Source organism: Loxodonta africana, chromosome 15 (assembly GCF_030014295.1).
Source record: "Loxodonta africana isolate mLoxAfr1 chromosome 15, mLoxAfr1.hap2, whole genome shotgun sequence".
In the NCBI taxonomy this organism is placed as follows: Eukaryota; Metazoa; Chordata; class Mammalia; order Proboscidea; family Elephantidae; genus Loxodonta; species Loxodonta africana.
The window spans coordinates 73,949,463-73,964,566 of NC_087356.1; the positions used below are offsets into that span (position 1 = coordinate 73,949,463).

At 43.4% G+C, this 15,104-nt stretch overlaps 1 protein-coding gene across 8 annotated transcripts in view; it reads right to left on the reverse strand.

Moving 5' to 3' along the window:
- The window catches only part of UBASH3B (ubiquitin associated and SH3 domain containing B), a 184,506-nt gene that overhangs the window by 42,979 nt on the left and 126,423 nt on the right, over positions 1 to 15,104 (reverse strand). For 3 of the 8 annotated variants that reach the window (XM_064268934.1, XM_064268933.1, XM_023558216.2), the window contains exons 2-3: positions 2,950 to 3,007; positions 2,019 to 2,205 (exon numbers count right to left, since the gene is read on the reverse strand). In XM_064268934.1, coding sequence (XP_064125004.1) covers positions 2,019 to 2,205; positions 2,950 to 3,007 — 245 coding nt within the window. Of the gene's footprint in view, positions 1 to 2,018; positions 2,206 to 2,949; positions 3,008 to 4,590; positions 4,715 to 15,104 lie in introns of all 8 variants that reach the window. The other 5 variants (XM_064268932.1, XM_064268931.1, XM_023558219.2 and 2 more) reach the window with 3 other exon arrangements.

The following is a 15,104-nucleotide window of genomic DNA, read 5'->3' on the forward strand; positions in this document are numbered from 1 at the left end:
GGCATAATAAAATCTATTAAGAAAACATTCTGCATCCCACTTTGAAGAGTGGTCTCTGGGGTCTTAAATGCTAGCAAGCAGCCACCTAAGATGCATCAATTGGTCTCAACCCACCTGGATCAAAGGAGAATGAAGAACACCAAGGACACAAGGCGATTACGAGCCCAGGAGACAGAAAGGGCCACATGAACCAGAGACTACATCAGCCTGAGACCAGAAGAACTAGATGGTGCCCGGCTACAACCAATGACTGCCCTGACAGGGAATACAACAGAGAACCCCTGAGGGAGCAGGAGAGCAGTGGGATGCAGACCCCAAATTCTCATAAGACCAGACTTAATGGTCTGACTGAGACTAGAAGGACCCCGGTGGTCATGGCCCCCAGACCTTCTGTTGGCCCAGGACAGGAACCATTCCCGAAGCCAACTCTTCAGACATGGATTGGACTGGACAATGGGTTGGAGAGGGATGCTGGTGAGGAGTGAGCTTCTTGGTTCAGGTGGACACTTGAGATTATGTTGGCATCTCCTGCCTGGAGGGGAGATGAGAGGGTGGAAGGGGTTAGAAGCTGGCGAAAAGGACATGAAAAGAGAGTAGAGGGAGAGAGCAGATTGTCTTATTAGTGGGAGAGTAATTGGGAGTGTGTAGCAAAGAGTATATGGGTTTTTGTGTGAGAGACTGACTTGATTTGTAAACTTTCACTTAAAGAACAATAAAAAAAAAAAAAAAGAGAAGGTGTTCAGGAACATATTTTTACCTACCCACCCCACCCCACCCCCCTCCCCCCCAAAAAGAAAGAGAGAGACAGAGATTCCGGGAAAAACAAACCAGTATATTAAAGTGTCTTAAAATACTACCATTCTGTCTCACTTGAATATACTGGGCTACATCTACTCTTCTCTGTCTCTAAAGAGATTTAACGTAGGTGAAATGCAGGTATGTTACAGCGAGGCGGATCTGATTTAGTCATCAAATGAACTTTCTGACAGCTAGGATTACGTTCATGCTAAGTCCAAGGAAGGGAAACACAGTGAGCCACAAGCAGAGAGGACAGGGAGACCAAGCCTGGTCTGAGGGGCCAGAGAAGACCTCACCTAGAAAGTGGCAGGTATAAAGTATCTTTGCTTTCTAGAAAGATTGAGGAGTCCCTGAGTGGTACAAATGGTTAATGGGCTCAGCTGCTAACTGAAAGGTTGGAGGTTCAAGGCCACCCAGAGGCACCTTGGAAGAAAGGCCTGGAGATCTACTTCCAAAAAATAAGCCACTGAAAACCCTATGGAGCACAGTTCTACTCCGTACATAGGGTCTATATGCGGTTGCTGTGAGTAGAAGTCAACTGAATGGCACCCGGTTTAGAAAGATCTAGGGGGAAAAAATGTGTGGACCACAAAATGCAATAACTTTCACTGTCTATAGACTACATTCCTTGTTCCCAGCTGTCTTCACTCTTTCCTTACCATAAGAACAGAAAGGGTAACAATGGACAAGGGTGGCACTAGATCAGTGAACCCGCTCACAGTGGTCAGTCTTATCCTGGGGTCCTGAGGAACATGTTGTCATCATGAATGCTACATCAAACCTGGGTGGCTATGCTCCTGGGGCGTCAGCAGGTAGTAGGAAAGAGGATCTGGGGGGAGAACCTTGCTGTGGACCTCAATGATCCTTTAAAGTTCTGTCCAGCTGTAGGACCAGTTGTCATAGAGTGGACCCTGATTCATGGTGACCCCATGTGTGTCAGATTGGAACTGTGGTCCACAGGGTTTTCAATGGTTGATTTTTCAGAAGCCAATCACCAGGCCTTTCTTTCAAGGTGCCTCTGGGTGGACTTGAACCTCTAACCTTTCCGTTAGCAGCCATGTGTGTCAACTGTTTGCACCACCCAGGGCCTCCCAGCCCTAGGAGACTGTGACTATTCCTGCCATCTTTCTGCGAGGCTCCTGACTTGAAGTTCAGGTCTCAAGGGGCTGGCTGGGGCCCTGGGAGCCAGGCTCCCCTGGGCCCGGGGGGCTGCAGCTCACCATGAAGAACTGGCAGAGGGTGATGTGGGGGAAGATGTTGTGCGCCTTGTTCTTCCCGCAGATCTGCTTCGACTGCTGCCAAAAGTCAGAAAGCGTTTGTGCTAAGGGGCCAGTGGGGCGGAGGTATAGGACGTATTCCCGGGGCAGAGGGTCATCCAGGAAGGGGTCACCGACGTGGGAGAACAACCTGCAAACAACAGGGAGTCAAGGAGGCAACACTTGAGAAAAACGGGAAGGAAGAAAGAACTGAAAGAGACAGATCCACCCTCCATATGCTTCACACCCTGGGCACGGCAAGAAGGGTTTTCATTTGTGCCTTAAAAACTGACCCCTGGAAGCTCACACCTCATAATCAACTCCCCAGTGCATCGACCTCTCTTGTCCTGCCCGCTATACTGCATCCTCATCCCACAAAATCCCCAAATCCTAACGCCACCTCTCTAGGAGGCATTCTCAGACAAAATTCAAGTCATTTCCCAACCCGCTAGTACAATTCCAACCTGGTCTCATCTCTTCAGTTCAGTCTACGATTAAACCCATGTGCCTCCAAAGAGAAGGGAAGTTTCTGGAGGGGGTCTGCCCTAGGTCATGATATCCTAGAAGGTAAGTAGGAAATTTTTCTAAATTGCTTTGCCCAGCATCCCCACACCTAAATTGTATCTTTAAGTGACTGGAGGAGGGCAGATATCATTATAGGGACTCTGTCTTTGAAATACTCTGGATTCTTTCAAATAGCTTCAAGGAGAAAGACACCCAGGGGCCAGGGCTGAGGGGGGCGGGCAATTGACTTGATAAATGGGTTTGTCACATAGTTTTTTTGGCTCATCTGTCCCCTGGAAGGGTCCATTAGAGAAATACTGTACACCCCAGCTCATCCACATGCACTCAAGAGTTAATTATATGCTATTTTCTCAATTTATTTATTTCATACCAACCAGTCACATGCTGCCTGAACACTTCTTCCTCCTGTGGAAGCCAAGGCTTTTTGTCTGGAAAAGAAATCAAATTTCTATTGTTAGTATTTTTAGCCTTTTATCAGCTCTTCTCACTGCAGTGGCAAGGGCTGAGCTTGAGGGAAGTGACATCAGCGACTGCCTGTGCCCCACTCACTCCTTGGGTGTGGGGGAGCCACCTCCCACAGGATTTCCCCACAAGGGTCAGATCAAGGCAGATGGAAGTCGGGTGTGTAATTAATTTACATGCAATTAGCATTGAATTTGCATGCAGACTGACAGCCTATGTAGTCTATTTTCAGCAGTTTCCACATTAGAGTTTTATTTTTGCCTCCCTAAAGGTTGTCATGTCTTGATTTTCCCTCCTTCCTTTTCACTCACTCACTCTTACTGACCCAGATCCCCTACAGAGCACATTCTTGTTGGCAGCCCCTCAGCAGACTAGGTTAGAAAGTGGTGCTGATGATACTAAGACACACGGAGCTAAATGCGATAATGACGTCCCGGTTTCCTTCAATTCAGTTCAGTGCGCCCCACCCCTACCCCTACCCCTGGTTCCCTGAACTCCACCACCAACACCTCCTGGCTGGAGCCCTAATCCCCAACTATTTTACAGAGATCTATGGGGACAAGCGGCACTGGGTAAAAGAGCATGCCTGGAGCCGAACGGCTATGACTCCCAGGACTAGAGAAACAACTCAAAGCCCTATTAATGGTGGGTCAGTAACCACCAGGTTGTTCTTAGAGCAGTAGGCCCTTATGCATAAGCGTACACACACAGAGTCATCTGAAACTGTAGACAGGTCTCCCAGAGCTAAACAGTCCCACATTCATATCCCAGCTTTGCCATCCATCCATCCATCTGTCCACCCGTCCACCTGTCCGTCTGTCCATCCATCCATATGTTTATTCAATAAATACTTGTATCTCTACTATTTTGCCAGCACTGTGCTAGGTTCTAGGAATACAATAATGAACCACACTTATATGTTCCCTGCCCTCATGGTGTTTTATGCCTAGTAGGCATGAAAAAATTAATTAAACAAATACTTTTTAAATTACATTCATTAAGTCCAAGGAAGGGAAAACACAAGGAACCCGCAGCACATAGGACAGGGAGATCCAACCTAGTCCGAGAGGCCAGAGAAACCCTCACCTAGAAAGTGGCATTTCAAGTGAGACCTGAGGAATGTGGAGTCATTTGGGTTGAGGCACGTGAGGTGGGTTTTGGTGGTAAAAGACACACAGTACATCCACTTTATAGTGAGGTATAAAATTAAATAAGGTAATCTGTCAGGAGTTTGGACAGTGCCTGACACATTGCAGGGTGATCAATAAAATGATCACCCTCTTTGTCCTGCACTGATTCCTTGGGAGGAAGAAAAGATGGGAGGGAATTATAGTTAATTTTACACTCTCTCCAAGAACCACTTTCCGATTAGCTGTTGAACCCAACTCCTTCTTCCTTTTCCCACCCCTTCTATGGAGCAATTAGGCCAAATGATGCTGTGGGAATTCACAGAGTGTCAGGTTCAAAGGGACCTCAGAGGTCATCTATGATTTGACATCTTCATTTTACGCTGGAGAAACCTTGGCTGGAAAGAAGTGAAGTAACTCACTCACAGCAGCCTGGTTCAGATGATGGCTGAGTAAAGCCCAGATTTCCTGGTCCAGCTCCAAGGCCAGGCTCTGTCGGCTCTCCTCTACAGGTGAAAAATAAGTCATATATCTTCCTTTTGGCCCCTGGGGAAAAAACAAATAAACCAAACCTGTTGCCGTTGAGTCGATTCCAACTCATGGCAGCCCCATGTGTGTCAGAGTAGAACTGTGCTCCATAGGGTTTTCAATGGCTGTGATCTTTCAGAAGTAGACTGCCAGCCCTTTCTTCTGAGGCACCTCGGGGTGGATTCAAACCACTCACCTTTTGGTTAGTGGCTGAGCACTTAACCATTTGCACCACCCAGAGGCTACCATGGAAATGGAAGCACAAATACCAAATGATCAGGCTAAAAAAATCTGCATCCCTAGGAAGAACAGGGAGCCCTGGTGGCCCAGTGGTTAAGAGCTTGGCTCCTAACTAAAAGGTCAGCAGTTCCAATCTACCAGCTGCTCCCGGGAAACCCTATGGGTCAGTTCTATGCTGTCCTATAGGGCCGCTATGAGTCGGAATTGACTTGACAGCAATGAGTTTGGTTTTTTGGTTTGGTTTAAGAACAGCTTTGTCAAAGACAAGCCTACTTATACTAACAAGAAGTTATGGAGAGGCAAGACAGACTCCTATTATTCCCTTGGAATAAAAGCTGATGGAGTAGTCTAACAAAGACCAGATGCCCAGAGACACATCCCCACACCTCAACAAGGTAATTGACTGCTGCCAAGTTTCCAGCCCTATCTGTTTCCCTTTCAGCTGGCAAGATAATCAGAAGCGACATGTCTTGCTCTTTCCAGATCCAAAAGTCTTGTCCCACAAAGGATGGTCTTTTTAGAGGTTAGTATCTCTGAGAGACTAAATTCACCAAAGAGGGACTCACTGTTTCAAAAACAATGGGGAAAAGGAAAACTCATTTGTAGTACAGATGATGGGCTATTTATATAAAGGATCCAATTTCTTTTTTCTACCCTTTTCTCCCAATGAAAACCATAACTATTGACGTTTATTTCTCTTAATGCACTAGGAGTATCCTCTGATAACAAAAAATCCAATTAAGTTATATTCTCTCTAACGCAAAAGATGAGTTTTGTAGAGGGTTCAAAGAAAAAACTGAGAAAGATAATTAAAAGTTTGGGTGATAAGGGCTATGATGAAATATTCAGGGAAACGCAATTCTCTCTGAAGAAGATAAGCCTGAGAGGTCCTCATTCTATGGAAGGCTCTCATAACGGATGCACCTTCAATAAGTGAAGGTCAACCAAAATACAATAAGCTTTGGCTACAGCCCAAGGAAGGAGCCCTGGTCACGCAATGGATCTGCTTCTGCAAAGTCCACGGCCAAGAAAGCCCTACGGGGCAGTTCTACTCTGTCACATGAGGTCTCTCTCATTCAGAGTCAATTTAGCAGCACCCAACAACAGCCCAGAGAGCTGCAGCTAGCTGCCACAGAACTTCCTGAAAGTAATGAACTTTAAAAGTTTTTTTTTAAGTTTCTAGAAATTGGTTGTAGTTTCCTCTTAATTTGTTCAAAATAAGACTAGTCTTACCTACGTGAAATGGGCCTGTGTGTCTCTAGGCAGGGGGTCCCAGGAGGGGTCAAATCATCTCTTCCCCAGGGTCAGGAGCCTCAGCAGAGCCCTGCTGCCCCTTCACCCGCTGCCAGGCTGGTGAGGATTTTGGTTGGGTTTGTTCCTACAACTCTGCCCACAGAACAGACTGAACATGGGCAGCAGTAGAACAAGTCTCCCCCTCTCCGCCCTGCTGAGGAAAGACTGGTGCTGTAGAGCACCCACCTCCCTGGTCCATCCAGCGGGGCCACTGCCAAGGGCAGTGGGAGTGTGTGGGGTGGACCTCAAACAGCAGACTGGGCCTGAACATCGGCTACCCTCAGTGACTCAGAAGCTGGCAGAGACTTGACTTTACAGGCTGCTTGGGACCTTGAGCAGATAAAGGAGGCGGATCCTCTTCGACTGAAAGGCCAGTAGCCCAGCCATCAGATTATTAAAAATAACCAAACCAAACCCGTTGCTGCAGAGTCGATTCCGACTCATAGCGAACCTATAGGACAGAAGGGAACTGTCCCATAGAGTTTCCAAGGAGCACCTGGTGTATTCAAACTGCCGACCGTTTGGTTAGCAGCCATAGCTCTTAACCACTATACCACAACATTGGATTAGAGCAACTAATTATAGCAATTAGTTATTTAAATTGAACTCTCTTAGTTAGGGAGCCTTGGTGGTGTAGTGGTTAAGAGTTTGGCTGCTAACCAAAAGGTTGGCAGTTCGAATCCATTAGCTGCTTCTTGGAAACCCTTTGGGGTAGTTCTACCCTGTCCTATAGGGTGGCTATGAGTCAGAATCGACTCGATGGCAACAGATTTAGTTTTTGTCTGTCTTGGTTAGAATCGGTAGGACCTGTGAACTGTAGATGTTTTGTCATGTGCAAACAAATTTGGCTTCTGATTCAGGTCCTAACCTTCCCAATCCTGTCTAGGGTTCATCCTTGGCAGAATATGAAAAACAAATGATGCAAGCTCTCACGCCTGCTAATAAAGGGGGAAGAACAGCACAAATAAGATAAAAACAATGGCTAATCAAACAATCATGCAAGCAGCTGTGAGGGAATTAGCCAAGGGGGAGGAACCAGCACCCACTGATGGTCTTGGTTTGCTCCCAGCTGGGATTCTTCCCACTGTCTGTCCTCAGCAACATCGATTATTAGGCTCAGGGGCTGGCCCGGATCCAGGACCACAACTCCATCCAACCACCAGGGCCACAGAAACGCCCTCAAAACTTTGAAAAGGTTTGGAAAGGAGAAATCTCTTTCCTCTTAGTTTGGGCTGAGACAAAGCAGCATTTCTCCCTCCCTCCCTTATTGCTTCCCTCCCTCCTTTCCTTTCTCCCTCCTTCCCACCCGCCCTTCCTTCCTGTCCTACCTCTCTCCCTTTCTCTCCCTGCTCCCTCCCTTCTTTCCTTTCTTCCTTCTATTCTCTTTTTCCCCTCTTCCTCCTAAGGAACTCTTACCAGGAAATCAAACGAAAACCAAAAACAAAATCAAGTAGGAGTTTACGGAGTCTGATCCAAGGTTTGGCTGGTTGTTTGCCTTGACTCTATTCAGGCCTGACTGAGTAGATTCAGGCTGGTCTTATTTCCAGGTCCAGCAGGATTCGCACTTCCTCACAGAACCACGGGGTTTGTGCTTGAATGGAATTTCCTGTGTATGTAACTGTCATCCAGGTTGACTCCCTCCGCAGCCACCCTGGTTCTCTGGGGTTCCACTGTGGTCTCTGATGGTCCTGTTCAGTTTAGTTCCTTTTCACTAAGGACCTACTGCATGCCAGGTACTGTATTACCACTGGGAATACAAACAGGAGGAAAAAATGGCCCTTGCCCATAAGGGGTTCACAGCCTCGGAGAAAGAAATAGGCACACAGGCAGATTCTTACAATGCCAAGACTTTAAAGCCATGATAGAGATGAGCACGATATGCTAAGAGAGTGCAGAACAGGTGTTTCTGACTCGGTAAAGGGAAGGGCCTAGAGCTTAGGTTCTCAAACTGTGCACCAAGGCACCCTGGGATGGGATGCCCTGGTGAACTCGAATGCATGTCACGGGATATTTTAAAAGTTTAAAGGAAATACACACAGCAATACTCAACATTTATAAGACATCACATAAACTACCAGCTCAAGACAGTTCACAGTTTCAGCACTAGGCTGTGCTACGTTCGTTTGGACATCATAGCGTTGTGAAGCTGGGGTTCCGGAATTGCTGCCATAAAAAGCAAGTACCCCATGAAAATCCACGTGAAATCAGGCAATGAGAGTGGCAGTTTCCATTCTGATTCTAAGGTCAGAGAACTTGTGCAGTGCCCAGCAGGTGCACACATCCCATCAGTAAGTAATTATGGTTATTTAAGAATGAAATAAAAACGTTTCTCTTTCAATGTATGTGTATTATTTTTTCAAATGGTTCTTAAGTTGTTAGGACATGAATGCTTATGAAGCTGTTTGGATCCAACTATTAAACAGAACTATCAGGTATTTCTTTTGGCCTGCGAGTGTGTCATGGATTGAATTGTATCCCCCCAAAATATCTGTCAACTTGGCTAGGTCATGATTCCCTTGTATGATTGTCTACCATTTTATCTTCTGATGTGATTTCCCTCTGTGTTACAAATCCTATCACTATGATGTAATACGATGGATTAGGGGCAGCTATATTGATGAGGTCTACAAGATTAGGTAATATCTTAAGCCAATCTCTTTTGAGATATAAAAGAGACGAGTGAGCAGAGAGACGTGGGGACTTCATACCACCATGAAAGCAGCACCAAGAGCAAAGCACGTCCTTTGGACCTGAGGTTCCTGTGCTGAGATGCTCCCAGTCCAAGGGAAGACTGAGGCATCACAAGGATCTTCCTTCAGAGCCAACAGAGAGAGAAAGCCTTCCCCTGGAGCCGGTGCCCCGAATTTGGACTTCTAGCCTACTGGACCGTGAGGGAATAAACTTCTCTTTGTTAAAGCCATCCACTTGTGGTATTTCTGTTTTAGCAGCACTAGGTGACTAAGATAAGGTGCCATGTAAGACCTGCTAAACACTAAGGGTTCTGTGAACTGAGAAAGTTTGGGGGTTTCTGTCTTAGAGGAAATGATGCTTGATCTGGGTCTTAAAAGCTGAGTAAGAGCTGGCTAGATAAAGAGGAAAGGCGAGAAGGGATGGGAAGTAGAGAGAATGGCGTGAGCTAAGGTATAGAGGCTAGAGACAGCACTGTACATGCTAAGAAATTAAGAGTTTGGTGATGCAAGAGCAAAAATTGTCAAGCAGGAAAAGGGTAAATATGAAGCCGAAAAGGTGGGCAGAGGACAGCTCATGAAAATCTTGTACTCCATTTTAAAGAGCTTGAACTTAGTCACGTATGCAGTGTGGAATGGTGAAATATTTTAAGCTGGAGAGGCATGATCAGGTTTGCAAGGGAGGGATGGATTTACGGGAGATAAAACTATATGCAGGGAGACATTTAGGGATGGCTTGGGTATTTATTAATCTCAATATTAATTAAACTGGAAGCTAAAGGCAGTCCTTAGACAGGAAATAGGAACTCAGTGAGTGGCCTAAACTCATCTGAAGGCCTTGACAATAGACCAGAAAGGGCACACTGAGAGGATAAACTAAGGCAATGATAGTGGGGATCTGGGATAGATGCTTGGGTTATTTACTGAAGGGGGCTTGGGGACCAATGGTATTATGGCTCAGGATATCTATGTAGATGGTGGTGACACCTGCTGAGTGAGAATGTAAGAATAGAACAAGTTTGGTCTGGGAGTGATAATGAATGATAAGTTCAACTATTGTTCCAGGCCAATAGCTAGACCAAATATCACTAACATACACATAAGTCTTGTCATTGGATACCATGTTCCTAGACTTTTCTTTGTTAGTTTGACTGTGATTCCTTGTTTCTTTCTGTTTGTAAGCCAGGCCTTTCTTATGGACCACCCATGGACTTCCTATTCCTGTCTAAGGAATGACTTTAGCTCCCAACTCACTCAATACTGAGGCTAATAAATAACCAAGACACACCTGGCTTGGGTGGCTAGGTTAGCCCTGACTCCTAGGCTCTCTAGGGTGACTCATCTTCCACATGCCTTCAGAAGGGAGTTCTTCCCTTACTTTATTGCCACCTGACAAAACTAAAACATCTTACACTTGTAGTAAAAAAAACACTAGGCAATATGTACACCAATGGAAATGAAAATATATTCCTTCAAAATAGTAAGACCTTGACTCAATTAAATAGAAACCAAATTTGTTGAGCTTTTGAACTATAAGAAGTTGTACTGTCCTTGCTTCAGATTGCTCGTAGACATATAATGGACTCAGACACCCCATCTGCTCTGTGCATTGGCTCTCTGTAACCAAGGACATATTTGTACAGTAAAAAAGAAGGAATGGAGTCAAGAATGTAATCTTCCAAGTGGATGAAACTCCTTATGCAGCCAAAATTCAATGATATCTTTCATATAGCTAAAATAATCTCAGGTTTTAGAAACATTTAATGCTAACTATAGGATTTTTTAAAATGTTCTCAACCTCTAGGATACCAGCTGTTAAAATTTCCACATCTAACACTTTGAATTCAATTAAAAGGTGACCTAATTAATTAGATATCTCATTCTCTTCCTTCCAAATAAGTTTAACATTCTGCATTAGATTGGAGATTGGGCAAACTTTTTTTTTTTTTTTAGATAGAACCCAATTCTTATTTTTTTTTTTTTTAATTTTTATTAAGCTTCAAGTGAACATTTACCATTCCAATCAGTCTGTCACATGTAGGTTTACATACATCTTACTCCCTTCTCCCACTTGCTCTCCCCCTATTGAGTCAGCCCTTACAGTCTCTCGTTTCGTGCCAATTTTACCTTCTTCCATCTCTCTCTATCTTCCCATCCCCCCTCCAGTCAAGAGTTGCCAACACACTCTCCCGTGTCCACCTGATTTAATTAGCTCGCTCTTCATCAGTATCTCTCTCCCCCCCACTGACCAGTCCTTTTCATGCCTGATGATTTGTCTTCGGGGTTGGTTCCTGTCCTGTGCCATCAGAAGTTCTGGGGAGCATTGTCTCTGGGATTCCTCTAGTCGCAATCATACCATTAGGTGTGGTCTTTTAATGAGAATTTGGGGTCTGTATCCCATTGGTCTCCTGCTCCCTCAGGAGTTGTCTCTTGTGCTCCCTGACAGGGCAGACATCGATTGTGGCCGGGCACCAACTTGTTCTTCTGGTCTCAGGATGTTGTAGGTCTCTGGTTCAAGTGGCCCTTTCTGTCTCTTGGGTTCTTAGTTGTCGTGTGACCTTGGTGTTCTTCCTTTGCCTTTGCTCCCGGTGGGTTGAGACCAATTAATGTATTTTAGATGGCTGCTTGTTGGCATTTAGGACCCCAGGTGCCACAATTCAAAGTGGGATGCAGAGTGTTTTCATAATAGAATTGTTTTGCCCATTGATTTAGAAGTCCTCTCAAACCAAGTTCCCCAGACCCCAGCCCCTGCTTCGCTATCCTTTGAAGCTTTCATTTTATCTCGGAAACCTCTTTACTTTTAATCCTGTCCAATTTGGCTGACCTTCCTTGTTTTGAGTGTTGTCTTTCCCTTCACCCAAAGCAGTTCCCATCTACAGATTGATCAATAAAAAGCCCTCTCCCTCCCTCCCTCCCTCCCTCCCCCCTTTGTAACCACAAAAGTATGTGTTCTTTCCCGTTTTTTCTATTCCTCAAGATCTTATAATAGTGGTCTTATACAATATTTGTCCTTTTGCAACTGACTCATTTCGCTCAGCATAATGCCTTCCAGATTCCTCCATGTTATGAAATGTTTCAGAGATTCGTCACTGTTCTTTATCGATGCGTAGTATTCCATTGTGTGAATATACCACAATTTATTTACCCATTCGTCCGTTGATGGACATCTTGGTTGCTTCCAGCTTTTTGCTATTGTAAACAGAGCTGCAATAAACATGGGTGTGCATATATCTGTTTGTGTGAAGGGTCTTGTATTTTCAGGGTATATTCCGAGGAGTGGGATTTCTGGTTTGTATGGTAGTTCTATTTCTAACTGTTTAAGATAACGCCAGATGGATTTCCACAGTGGTTGTACCATTTTACAATCCCACCAGCAGTGTATGAGAGTTCCAGTCTCTCCGCAGCCTCTCCAACATTTATTATTTTGTGATTTTTGAATTAATGCCAGTCTAGTTGGTGTCAGATGGAATCTCATCGTAGTTTTAATTTGCATTTCTCTAATGACTAATGATCGAGAGCATTTTCTCATGTATCTGTTGGCTGCCTGAATATCTTCTTTAGTGAAATGTGTGTTCATATCCTTTGCCCACTTCTTGATTGGGTTGTTTGTCTTTTTATGGTTGAGTTTTGACAGAATCATGTAGATTTTAGAGATCAGGCGCTGGTCTGAGATGTCATAGCTGAATATTCTTTCCCAGTCTGTAGGTGGTCTTTTTACTCTTTTGGTGAAGTCTTTAGATGAGCATAGGTGTTTGATTTTTAGAAGCTCCCAGTTATCGGGTTTCTCTTCATCATTTTTGGTAATGTTTTGTATTCTGTTTATGCCCTGTATTAGGGCTCCTAGGGTAGATCCTATTTTTTCTTCCAAGATTTTTATCGTTTTAGTCTTTATGTTTAGGTCTTTGATCCACTTGGAGTTAGTTTTTGTGCATGGTGTGAGGTATGGGTCCTGTTTCATTCTTTTGCAAATGGATATCCAGGTATGCCAGCACCATTTGTTAAAAAGACTATTATTTCCCCAATTGACTGACACTGGTCCTTTGTCAAATATCAGCTGCTCATACGTTGATGGATTTATATCTGGATTCTCAATTCTGTTCCATTGGTCTATGTGCCTGTTGTTGTACCAGTACCAGGCTGTTTTGACTACTGTAGCTATATAATAGGTTCTGAAATCAGGTAGGGTGAGGCCTCCCACTTTCTTCTTCTTTTTCAGTAATGTTTTGCTTATCCGGGGATTCTTTCCTTTCCATATGAAGTTAGTGATTTGTTTCTCTATTCCCTTAAAGTATGACATTGGTATTTGGATTGGAAGTGCGTTGTATGTATAAATGGCTTTTGGTAGAACAGACATTTTTACTATGTTGAGTCTTCCTATCCATGAGCAGGGTATGTTTTTCCATTTAAGCGTGTCCTTTTGAATTTCTTGTAGCAGAGTTTTATAGTTTTCTTTGTATAGGTCTTTTACTTCCTTGGTAAGATTTATTCCTAAGTATTTTATCTTCTTGGGGGCTACTGTGAATGGTATTGATTTGGTTATTTCCTCTTCGGTGTTCTTTTTGTTGATGTAGAGGAATCCAAGTGATTTTTGTATGTTTATTTTATATCCTGAGACTCTTCCAAACTCTTCTATTAGTTTCAGTAGTTTTCTGGAGGATTTCTTAGGGTTTTCCATGTATACGATCATGTCATCTGCAAATAGTGATAGCTTTACTTCCTCCTTACCAATCTGAATACCCTTTATTTCTTTGTCTAGCCTAATTGCCCTGGCTAGGACTTCAAGTACGATGTTGAATAAGAGCGGTGATAAAGGGCATCCTTGTCTGGTTCCCGTTCTCAAGGGAAATGCTTTCAGGTTCTCTCCATTTAGAGTGATATTGGCCGTTGGCTTTGCATATATGCCCTTTATTATGTTGAGGAATTTTCCTTCAATTCCTATTTTGGTGAGAGTTTTTATCATAAATGGGTGTTGGACTTTGTCAAATGCCTTTTCTGCATCAATTGATAAGATCATGTGGTTTTTGTCTTTTGTTTTATTTATGTGATGGATTACATTAATGGTTTTTCTGATATTAAACCAGCCTTGCATACCTGGTATAAATCCCACTTGATCAGGGTGAATTATTTTTTTGATGTGTTGTTGGATTCTATTGGCTAGAATTTTATTAAGGATTTTTGCATCTATGTTCATGAGGGATATAGGTCTAAAATTTTCTTTTTTTGTAATGTCTTTACCTGGTTTTGGTATCAGGGAGATGGTGGCTTCATAGAATGAGTTGGGTAGTATTCCGTCTTTTTCTATACTTTGAAATACCTTCAATAGTAATGGTGTTAAGTCTTCTCTGAAGGTTTGGTAGAACTCTGCAGTGAAGCCATCTGGGCCAGGACTTTTTTTTGTTGGGAGTTTTTTGATTACCATTTCAATCTCTTTTTTTGTTATGGGTCTATTTAGTTGTTCTACTTCTGTATGTGTTAGTTTAGGTAAGTAGTGTTGTTCCAAGAATTTATCCATTTCTTCTAGGTTTTCAAATTTGTTAGAGTACAATTTTATGTAGTAATCTGATATGATTCTTTTGATTTCATTTGGTTCTGTTGTGATGTGGTCCTTCTCGTTTCTTATTCGGGTTATTTGTTTCCTTTCCTGTTTTTCTTTAGTCAGTCTAGCCAATGGTTTATCAATTTTGTTAATTTTTTCAAAGAACCAGCTTTTGGCTTTGTTAATTCTTTCAATTGTTTTTCTGTTCTCTAATTCATTTAGTTCAGCTCTAATTTTTATTATTTGTTTTCTTCGGGTGCCTGATGGATTCTTTTGTTGCTCACTTTCTATTTGCTCAAGTTGTCGGGACAGTTCTCTGATTTTGTCTCTTTCTTCTTTTTGTATGTGTGCATTTATCGATATAAATTGGCCTCTGAGCACTGCTTTTGCTGTGTCCCAGAGGTTTTGATAGGAAGTATTTTCATTCTCGTTGTTTTCTAAGAATTTCCTTATTCCCTCCTTGATGTCTTCTATAACCCAGTCTTTTTTCAGGAGGGTATTGTTCATTTTCCAAGTATTTGATTTCTTTTCCCTAGTTTTTCTGTTATTGATTTCTAGCTTCATTGCCTTGTGGTCTGAGAAGATGCTTTGTAATATTTCGATGTTTTGGATTCTGCAAAGATTTGTTTTATGCCCTAATATGTGGTCTATT